This window comes from Phyllostomus discolor, chromosome 5, assembly GCF_004126475.2.
Source record: "Phyllostomus discolor isolate MPI-MPIP mPhyDis1 chromosome 5, mPhyDis1.pri.v3, whole genome shotgun sequence".
NCBI lineage: Eukaryota > Metazoa > Chordata > Mammalia > Chiroptera > Phyllostomidae > Phyllostomus > Phyllostomus discolor.
In genome coordinates, this window is record NC_040907.2 from 38797942 (window position 1) to 38809004 (window position 11063).

Here is an 11063-nt window from a genome sequence, read left to right on the forward strand (position 1 = left end):
GCATGCGATCTGGGCTTAATGGGAGAGTGCTGGGCAGCCAGATGGAAAACCACTTCCAGGAGCTATCAAAGGCCTTTTTAGGAGATGGTGGCTTTGAGCTTACCCTTGTTAGATTTGGATGAGACCCTAACATGATGAATGGCAGCAACAGAAGCAGGCAGCACTGTGGGAGTGGCTCAAGTCTGCTCCTAGTTTTCCACACAGTTCAGGCAGAGACCTTAATATTCACCCCTGTCATGGCTCTGGAATCCGACTCTGCACTGAGGTCAACGTGGCACTGTCAACATGGCACTCGAAGCCTGCTACCCCTGGTATGTGTGGGAATTAACAGTTTTAAACACAGTTTTCCAGACACCCGGTTTTTTTCCTTTTGGAATGGAGAGTAGAAACGGTAGGAAAAGAAAGAAGACTTTCAAGACAAGCTGCCGCTACAATATTAAGATGGCAGATGTTGCCGCTATTTCAATGAGTGTGCGAGGCTCATCCCAACAGTCGGACTTTATTCAATCGACACAGCATGACCTCAGTGCACAGCCACCTCCACGGAGCCAGATCTGTTGGGGCCCTTAGCTCATCATATGAACTTTCTGTGTAGCTTCAGCTACGGAACATCAGAGGAACCAGGTCTGTCTATCATGAACCTCTTGTGGAACCAGCCAGTGACAGTTGTTAAGGACTTCATAGATCCAGGCTCGTAGTTTTTTGTTGCAGATGTGGAAACTGAGGCCCCAGTAGGGAAGAGGACATGTTCAAGTGGAGGAGGGCCGATGCAGCATGGCCTACAGTCAGACTATGGAGCCTCGAGGGCCTCGGCCGTCAGCCACTCCCGCCCCACACAAGGGAAATGCAGCTGAGACAAGGCAGGTGATCACCTCAGGGACACAATGAGAAGTCTGCTCTTTCTTACCTCCTTGTCTCCTAACAGAGGCTTCCACAGTGAGATATAAAGTGGCAGGCAGCATGGTCAGTCCAGAGGAAGGGACCAAGTGAATGACTAAATACAAATAGTGTGAATAAATGATGATATAAAAATCGGTTTCCTGACATGTGCTCACCTTCCACGAGCTGCCCTGTTTCTGGAGAGACTGGCCCCAGAAAGGAGCAGAGGAAAGGTGGTATCTGAATGAACTCCACGCTGCGCAGTGGGGCGGGGCTGGGGGCATTCAGACGACCTGCACTTGGCTCAGTAATGCCACAACTGCTTCTTTGGTGAGGAAGACCACCTCACTGGTGTTCTGGCACCAAACCTCAAAATGGGCAGGGTCCTCCAGGGCCCTTTTGCCAGCGATGATCACGAAGGGGTAGCCAAACTTGTTGGCGTCTTTCAGTCTGTTCCCAATGGTCAGATGGGTCCTGTCATCCAGCAGGACCTCCCCACGAAGCTGCGGCACCACCTCTGTGATGTAGTCGTACAGCTGCTCCATGAGCTCTGTGGCCGCCTCCTCTTTACTACCCTTCTTCGGGGGGAGGAGGCAGACTTGGTAAGGAGCCAGGAGGCCAGGCCAGCGAACGCAGTCTTCTGTTGAGAGAACCTCAATGGCAGCAGCCAAGATTCGAGTCACACCCAACCCATAACACCCCATTTCAGCCAAGGCAGGTTTGCCATGGACGTTAATAAACTGGGCATTGAAAATGGAGGAGTACTTGGTGCCTAGATAAAACGTGTGCCCCACCTCAATGCCTTTGGTGTCGGTCAGAGGTCCCTGGCAAGCAGGGCAGTTCGTTTGAGATGAGTCCAGTGTCTCCATGTTGGCCGAGAAGCTGCAGCGGGGACAGACTACAAACCTGTCTTCTCCGATATCCACTGGTAGCTGGAATTCGTGAGACATCGTGCCCCCGATGCTGCCCACGTCTGCCTGGACCTTGACACACTGCAGCCCCAGCCTGTCAAACAGGCTGCTGTAGGCATCGCATACTAGGCTATAGGTCCGCTGGGCGGCCTCTGGGGAGGCATCAAAGGTGTACATGTCCTTCATGTAAAACTCTCGGCCACGGAGAAGTCCAAAGCGGGGCCTAGGCTCATCCCGAAACTTCCTTGTCAGCTGGTACAGTAGGATTGGGAGCTGCTTGTAGGACAGTGTCTTGTGGGAGGCGACCAGGGCTGTAATGGCTTCCTCGTGAGTTGGTCCTAGGCAGTATTCCTTGCCATGTCTGTCTCTAAGTCTTAGCAGCTCCTTGCCCATCAAGTCCCATCGGTTGGTGGCTCGCCAGAGCTCTGCTGGGCTGAGGCTGGGCATGTTGACCTTCTGCCCGCCGATGGCCTGCATCTCCTGGTCTATCACCCGCACCAGCTTCTCCATGGCACGAACAGTGTAAGGCAGGAGGTGGTAACAACCAGAGCTTGCTGGGTGAATCAGGCCCACCTGCAGCATTAGCCGATGGCTCTTACAGGTCAAGTCACCAGATCTGCCCTCCAGCGAGAGCACCTGGTCTTCCCGAAGGTTCTGGGGCTGGAACATGTGGGACAGTGCCAAGCGCTTCCCTCTCCCTGGGGCAAAGTGAAACCTGCGGGGAATGTACCCAGAGAGCTGGTGGGTACAGGTGGCCAGGGCGGGCAGTGCTCTGCATCTCGTCAGCAGCCCTTCCATGACACCTGGCACAGGGCAGCACTTGTGCCTGGAGAAAAATGAGTTGTGCAGAAGTAAGTGTTAACTCTGTCTGACACCATGAAATGGCCAGCTCAGTCTGGCCTCCAGCAAACTTCTAAGACAGCCACTGATTGTGCAGATGCAAATTCTTTCATTTCTAATATCTTTGCAGGTCCAAGTGCTTTTCTTACTGCCATGTAAAAAAAAATCACCATTTTCCCACTTACAAAAATGTAACCACACACTGTGGAGAGACATGAACGGGAGGCAAATGCACAGACGCTGACACCGGGCAGTCTGGGAGCCAGGGGCCTTCCTGCCGATAGCGCCCCGTGGAGCCCGGGAACATGACTCAACCCTCTGTGCTCAGTTTCTTCATCTGTAAAATGGTAATAATGTAGGACCTACCTTATACATAGGGAATTTAGAGGAGTTATGAAAAGTTATTAGAATGGTATCTGGCACATTCTGTGAGCTCAACCAATGTTTGCTATTACTATTATTATTATTATTATTATTGAAAACTAGTGGGGAAAAGAAACAAATAAAAAAGAAAAGGAAAGCAACTATAATCTCTGGGTTCAAAGACAACTGCAGCTGGTGATCCCTTACCTTTTTTGTCAGCCCTGTCCCTTGCCCACCCTTCTTAAATGTCAAATGGCTTGTGCTCTGCCCTCCTCACAAACACATGCCCTCCTGGTCAGGCTGCATGCTAATGGCTCCAAGTCAACATTTCTACCTCATATATGTCTCTCAAGCTTCAGAAGTACTCATCTAAACACCTCCTGGAGATCACACTGCACTTCAAACTCAGCACCTTTTCCCCAAACCTACCCCCTCCAGTGCTGCCTATCACTCGGAAGAGCGCTGCAAGCCACCCTGTACCCAAACCAGAAACCTGGGCTCCATCCACTCCATCCCACATGTCCCACATACACCAACCCTCTGGGCCCTGCCATTCCTTCTTCTTCACCTGCTGTTCAATCTACTCCTTCTCTCCACCTCCGCAGCCTCCACCTAGATCCAGACCACCATCATTTCACTTCCTTAGTGCAACGGCCTCCTCATTGGGCTCCCAGCTTCCACCCGCTCCTTCTCTAATCCACTCCCCATGCTGCAGTCATAGGGGACACTTCCAAAACACCTAACAGTTTTTCTTGCTTAAAGTCCTCCAATGGCTTCCGGATACCCTTAGAATCGGGTCTGAGCTTCAGATCTGCACGGTGCCATGGCCCCATGTGAGCTGGCTGCTGCTCCTCTGCTGCATCTCAGCATCGTCCTCTCCATGTTCCCGCTGCACCATGCTCACTTTAAATACACTGCCCCCCTTGAACAACAACACCTACCCATCCTCCAGGCCTCAGGAGTACCATCCTGCCCTCCAGCACGCCTGCTTTGTACCACTCCCTGCATTCCAAAGACCAGCTTCTCCTGCAGCAGCCCACTGATCCCTACCAAACACCAGTCACTCTTTGGAGTTACAGTGGTACCTCAATACTCGTCGGCTTCAGAACTTGTCAAACCTCATACTTGTTGCATTTTGACAAGGAAAAATGTTTCTGCACTCGGTGCTTGCTTGCCACTCATTACACTTGCTAGAACTTGTATGAGTCACAATGCCACCCTGCAGGAGAAAATGCTTCATCGATCACTGCTTGCTCGCCACTCGTCGGGATGAATTGATGATGAGTACTGAGGCATCACTATACTGTTCAATGAGCTGTCTATCTTCCCCCAGGCGCTCTGCTCTGTGCAGGCAAAGACCACATCTAACTTGCTCTCCACTCAGCATGCAGCAGGGCTCCCTAGACATCATCTGATAGACAAGCATGTAGGTTTCTCTATGATTTTACCAAATAGTCACACATTTCTAATGACAGTACATTTCATTGAGTGACTACATCAAGAATGATTCTCCTACCACCAGAGTTGTTGGTTTTCTCTTTTATACAAAATATACAACAAACAGAAAGCTTCATTTTTGTTTTATATTTGGAAGAGGATTGTCAGGAATGAAAATTACCGAGTCAAAGGGTCTAAACTTCCAAGGTTCTTGATTTATATTGTCAAAATGAGTTAGCCCCTCTGACTTTCGTCATATCCCATGGAGCAAAGCTCCCCTGCAAGGTTACTGATCCCGCTCAGCACTGGGAAGCTGGAATTCCCACCTGGTTATCTCCAGCTTTCAGTCTCAAGTCCTCCAGCTGGTCCTCTCCAGCCTCAGGCAGCACCATCCCTTGCCCCTGCACACTGTACAGAGATTATCATTTTCTGTGTGGTCTATGACCTGAGAAAAGCTGGGAGGCAATGCTACAGAATCCTAGTATGACTGCATGGAGTATGGGTACTGGAGGCAAGGAACATGTGGTTCACACCTGACTGCACCACTTGAGGTTCCACCTCAGGCCAGTGGCCCAGGCCAGAAATGCCTTCACCCTTGGCTCTTCCTAAAGCAAATGAGTCTATCTGCAAGATTTCTCTCAAGTCCACCCCTTCCTTTCTGACCCTTTCTGCCTCGGCCTTAGGTTAAGTAGACCAGTGGTTCTGAAACTTAGTGAGCATCAGAATCACCTGGAGGGCTTGTTAAAACGCGGACAGTGGGGCCGCACGCCCACAGTTTCTGATTTAATAGGTCTGGGGTGTAGGAAGAGAATCTGTATTTCTAGCAAGTTCCCAGGTGATGCTGATGCTGCTGGTCCAGGGACCGCACTGGGAGAAGCACTGCAGAACCCTACTGGCTGGTGACACGGTCAAATGACTGCACTTTGGGGACCTGTTTTCTCATAGGTAAATGGGCAGATCGGATCCCCGAGGGTCTTTCCAGGGCTGACTTTTCTAGGAACACTGTGACACTCAATCACCTAAGGTAGACAAGGAGGAAGTCCTAGCCTCAACTTTCCACGGAGGAAACTGAGACCAGGAGACAAGTAGTATCCAAAAGTTTATATGACTGTGACCCCATCCCAACCCAAAGACGGGATGTACATGGGAAAACGGACACCGGCATCCTAGGTGTCCGCGCCCAGCGCCCTCTCTTCACTCCGCCGTCCCCCCTCCAACACCCACCGCCAGCTCCCCACTCTTCTCTGTCACCCACGCTCACCAATTGCAGCCCCAGCCAGCACCGGTAAGACCGCAGCGCCAGCACGCCTGCGCCAGCAGCTAGCGGTGGGAGGGGCGTCCCCTCCAAGTTCCACCTCCCACCTTTATAGCCAATCAGGAGCCGTGTTCGGAGGACTAGCCCCATTCTACTTGTAGACTTGTGAGAGGTTCTCCGGAAGCTCAGCCAAAGAGAGAGAACTCGGCTCTTCCCAAGATCGAAGATTGGCCGGGGCAGCAATGAGTAAATCCAGGAAGTGCTCTCTAGGATTTACGGAGGTGTAACTCTATGGTCAAAGCCTTTATTCTGGATTCTGTTTCCTCCCACCGCCAGGACCCGCCCCATCCTCTGACGAGGAGAACCGCTGGCTGTAGTGTGACCATGACAACAATGGACGGTGTTGTTTCAGATCTACCCTGTTATTTCACAGGCTTTCAATTTAAATAAATTAAAAATTTTAAACAATTGGAAGAAGGCAGCCTTTAAAATATTAAGTCAAATTTTCATTCATAAAATATTTTTTGAGCAGTACCATGTACCAGCAGCCACTGTTGTATAAGCTGGGGGTAGTGAATAAAACCAAAGTCCCCTGTATTCAATGCAGCTTACATTCCAGTCAATAAACAAATACAGTGAAACTTAAGGGGATGCCAAGGAACTCTCCAATCAAGAGAAGTGCTATTTTAATGCAATTAATTAAAAAATTAATGCAAAAAGTCCATGGTGAACAAATGATCAAAATTTTATATGAGGACAGAATCCATCAGTCACGTGCTGTTAAATACTATGGAGAAAAATGAATTAGGGAAGGGCACAGGTTGGAGGTCGTGTGCTTGCAATTTAAAATAGGATGATCAAGAAAGCCTCATTGAGAAGGTCACATTTTAGCGAAGACCTGCAGGAGATGACAGAGCTTTGCAGATATCTGGGGGAAGAATGTTCCAGACCCTGGCACAACAAGTGCAAATGTAATGAGGTAACAGCTACATATCATGTAACTCTACCTAAGTAATAACAGCTACAATTTATTGAGTGCTTAAAATGTACCAGACCCAATGCAATACACTGGTGATTCTGACAGTGGCTCCAAGAACCTCTCAGCTCATCCTGGATCTGCCAGGAGCAACACAGTGTGATCAGTGGTGTAATGGGAGCTGGGAACCCCCCTGAGGGAGTGCCGGGAAGGAGGGCTTTACTGAGGAGGTGAGCTTGGAGTCTAGTCTGAAGGATGAATGGGGTTTACCAGGACAAGAATGGCAGTGGGAGTAGAGTGGAATGTCCAGGCAGTGGGACCAGGACACTCATGGGCATGGAATCAGGAAATGATAATCAGGTCTGAGGGAAGCATGGGGTGTGGTAGGGTTTACATCTTCTTTTCCCATCGCTCCTAACACAGTGCTTGACACATAGGCCAAAGCAGTGGTTCTCAACCTTGACTGCATTGGAATCACTGGACACACCCAGGCTCAGCCTGGAGATGCTGGTTATTGATCTGGGTGGGTCTGGGCATCAGTACTTTATAGTCCTTCAGGTGACCCTAGTACGCAGCCAGGTTTGGATCTGCTGACCTCAAGAAAAGGCACTAGACAACGGTGTGGGGGAGAGGGAGAATGGTGGGTACATGTTATCATCTCAGTTTTACAGCTGAGGAAAATACAGCTTGGGTGGACCACACAGCTGCTATCTGCCCAACCAAGCTAGGAGTCTAGACAGTGCTGGGCTGGACCTGAGCTCTTTTGATCTAAGAGTGTGGGGCTCGGCCTCTGCTTCTCAGCATTGTGGCCAAGGCTTTCCCAAGAAGTGCAATCCCTGAGGTCTTACTGAGGCAGTGTTCCCCACGTTCCCCCCTTGTAGGCGGGAGATGAATAATCTTTGGCATATTTTGGGATCCAAAGTAGCCTTATAGTTCTCCCTGCTTCCCATGCACATTATTACATCCCTTCCAATCCTTAGAAAAGCCAGTATCCGTCCTCTGCACCCCGAGGTGTTAATTATTTCTCAATTAGCAGTTCCCAGGCTGTAGAGCATAGTGGTGTGGAGAGGCCTAATGACTCGCTGTGTTTATATACCCCACACCTTCAGAGCACTTTACCAATGGTAACTAATTAATGCTCACGACCCCCTTGGGAGGCAGGCTGAGAACTGCTGCATTTTCCTTCAAGTTTGCAGGAGGCTCTACAGCCTAGAGCTGCAGAGCCGGCTCAAGTCAGCTGTGGTCTAGTAAATTTGCTCCCCACGGAGGACATCTAGGGCGGCGGATACCCAGAATGTACCCCCATCACTGCTGGTAACTTACTGTGTGACACGTCAGTCAATCAGTTGATCGTTCATTTATTGAGTACCTTGATTTACAGCGTTTATTTATGATGAAGTCTCCACGAGTGCCCTAAACCAGGAAAAAAAAGACAGAAAAAATTATTTATTGTCATTTAAAACAAAGCACAAGAAGAGGACCCTACTATTGCCTTGGTGTCCCCCGCTCTGAGGATACACTGTCCACTTCATGGTTTCTCCTGGCCCCTGGCCAGACTGGGAGCTCCTGAGGCAGGTATGGGTTTTGCTCTGTTCTGTACGTGGAACACGGAGCCTGGCCCAGATGGGGATTAGCAAAAGGTGTTTGTTTTTCCTTTTTGTTTGTTGTTTTAATATGTCAATCAACAAATGAATGGGTGGCTTGTCTCTCCCTCAGGTAGGACTCCTTTGAGGACATCCCAAGTCATTCCTACACGGAGAGCCCATGCCTGGCTCAGAGAGGGGCTCCAAGTGTGTGCTGAACGAATAAGTGAAGGCAGAGTTAATGGTGAACTTGCTGACCTCAAGCTGTTCATAACCTCCTGGAGAGGCAACCACGGCTGGAAAAGGTTGGCTAGCTCGTCTGTGGTCAATACCACTAGTCAAAGGGAAGAAAAGGTTAACCTCCAAGTCTGTTTCATGCACAGCCTGATCTCTGCGCTCACAGCCTCCAGTGGCAACTTGCTTGTATCAAACGTGTGGGCCCATAAGCAAAATTGTGGGAGCCATCACCCACACAGTCTCTCTGGTTGGGTCCCCTCTGTCTGGAGGCCTGATTTTTAGAGCCCAGCTCAAGGCACCCTCTTTGGTAAGCCTTTCTTGAAGTCCTCACGTACAAGGATGCCAATATCCTCAGAATTTTTGTCTGAGTTTTGCCTCTGGCCATTCACTCTCTGAGGTGTGTGACAGCTGACTGTATACATTTGATGGGGCAAACGGGACTGGGTGAAATCCTTGCTTTGCCGCCACTTACCACGTGCCTGTGGTAAGATACTCAGCCTCCCTGAGGCTCAGATACCTCACCTGCAAAACAGTAGTGACTTCCTCCCCTTGGAATTGTGATGCAGATGCAAGGAGTTGGCTCATGCAAAGGGCTTAGCACAGTGCTTGGCACACAGTAGGTCATGCAGGACACCCAAAATGTTCTTCACCCCCACAGACTACATACAAGCTGTCAGAGGGGAGACCCATGTCCTCTTCGTCTTTAGCCTTGCCATAATAAATCCACTTACTATGTAAAAATATTTTGCACACAATAAATCCCAATACCTCTTTGCTGAATCAATGGCTTTCTACTGAATTCCCTCAATTCTTAAGAGCGAACTGCTAAAAATGCAACCAAACAAAATCAGCTGTGGTTCATCTGGCTAGCAACAACTCCTTTCTGAGCACCTGCTTTGGGTTAGCTCTGCAGAGCACTGGGCACAGCCAGACATAGTCTGGGGCAGAGCATAGGTGCCCCAGGACTGAGGAAGTAGTCAAATACCTGTGAGTTCCGGGTGGGACTTGAGCTTATCTGTGCACTGCCTCTGGAAGGACGATGGACACTGAGTTCCTTTCAACGTGCCCTTGCTTTTTCTCTTTAAGGAGCAGGATGTGGGTGAGGTGTGAGTTAACGAGGTGGCATTCATGTCTTCCAAAGTGGGTGGCTTAGAGAGAGGGATAAGGCATTTGGACCCAGACAGGCCTGGGTTTGCTTTCCAACTCCAGCACTTCCTGGCTGTGTGAATTGGAGCAAGGAACTTGACCTTTCTAGTCTTTCATTATACAAAGAGGTCAGTAACCTCCTCGAAATGCTTTGATGAGCAAGCAAACATTACAAAACTTTGTAAACTGAAAGTTTTGTATAAATATTGGAAATATAGTCAGGTCATTCTTTTGTAAGTTTAAGTGTACAATGAGTTTTGCCTCTGGCTGTTCACTGGCTTTTTGGAGAAGATGACTTTTAAGTAATTAAATGAGATTATGTATGTAAAGCACTTGGAGGGTGCCTGGTACCTGGTGCTCGGCATAAGATTAACTTTGTCAATACTCCAGAATGGCTCTTGCATCTGCCGTTCCTCTATCCGGTGGCTCTTTCCTGCCATGTCCACACGGCTCCCACCTTCACCTACTTCATGTCTGTGCTCCAATGTCAACTTCACGGTCAGGGCTTCCTGACACCCATTTGTTCACAGTAATCCCCATTGCTACCTGCCTCCCGCAACATCCTGATACTCCCTGCCTGCTTTATTTTTCTCCATAGCATTTACCATGATTCAGCATATGAAACATCTCACCTGGTGTCTGGTTTATTTGTGTCACCTCTCCCTGAGCCCCAGCAGAATGTAAGCTCTGCCCGGGAGGGTCGGATTTTTGTTTTGTTCACTGCAGCACCCCCAGTGCCCAGACCTAGGGCACCAAACTTTTTCTATAAAGGGCCAGCCAGTCAATATCTTATGCCTTGCAGGACATACTGTCACTGTCACAACTACTCAACTCTGTTCAGTAGGCCAAAAGCTGTCATAGAAGTATGTGAACAAATGAACACTACTGCGTTCCCATAAAACTTTATTCACAAAAACAGATGGCAGGCTGAATTTGGCCTGTGTGTGCATCATAGTTTACTAACCCCTGGTCTGCATCATTGTCTGCCACATTGTAAATATTCAATAAATATCTGTTGAATAAATTAATTAGCAAATAAATAAACAAATGAGCACAAGACACCTGGTACTCAGTAAATGCATATTCCTTTCCGTCTTTTACTCATCAAAAGACCTCAAAAGAGTCTGAAGCTTTCTTTGCTAGAAATAAATGACAAAGACTTATTCAAGGGTCTTCGAATTTTCACACTATGGACACAGTTAGGCAAAACCCCAGAAGTGTCTTGAAGAAGAAATGAAGGTTAAGAGTTCTTGTAGTAAAAAGTACATCCTTGAAAATTATCCATCCTGCATTCTCAGCTCTGGGTTGGTCTAGGATAGCTATCAGTCAGATGTCAGGGGTCTGGAGAATGGATATCAGATGGTTTGGGTACCTGAGTCCTTCAAGGAGTAATCAGAGGTTTATCTGGAAGTCTGGTGTATGACCAGATTTATACC

General features: G+C 48.8%; 1 protein-coding gene across 1 annotated transcript; it reads right to left on the reverse strand.

Moving 5' to 3' along the window:
- Positions 1–436: 436 nt before the first annotated feature.
- PARS2 (prolyl-tRNA synthetase 2, mitochondrial) lies at positions 437–5806 on the reverse strand. The gene is made up of 2 exons (XM_028512448.2): positions 5692–5806; positions 437–2616 (listed from the first exon to the last, which is right to left on the reverse strand). The coding sequence occupies exon 2, from the start codon at positions 2586–2588 to the stop codon at positions 1164–1166; it is 1425 nt and encodes a 474-aa protein (XP_028368249.1). The 5' UTR covers positions 2589–2616; positions 5692–5806; the 3' UTR covers positions 437–1163.
- Between the last annotated feature and the right edge of the window lie 5257 nt (positions 5807–11063).

What these genes read in the sequence shown, in the direction of transcription:
- PARS2 (XM_028512448.2), bottom strand. Translation starts at nt 2,588, where the DNA reads ATGGAAGGGCTGCTGACGAGATGCAGAGCACTGCCCGCCCTGGCCACC.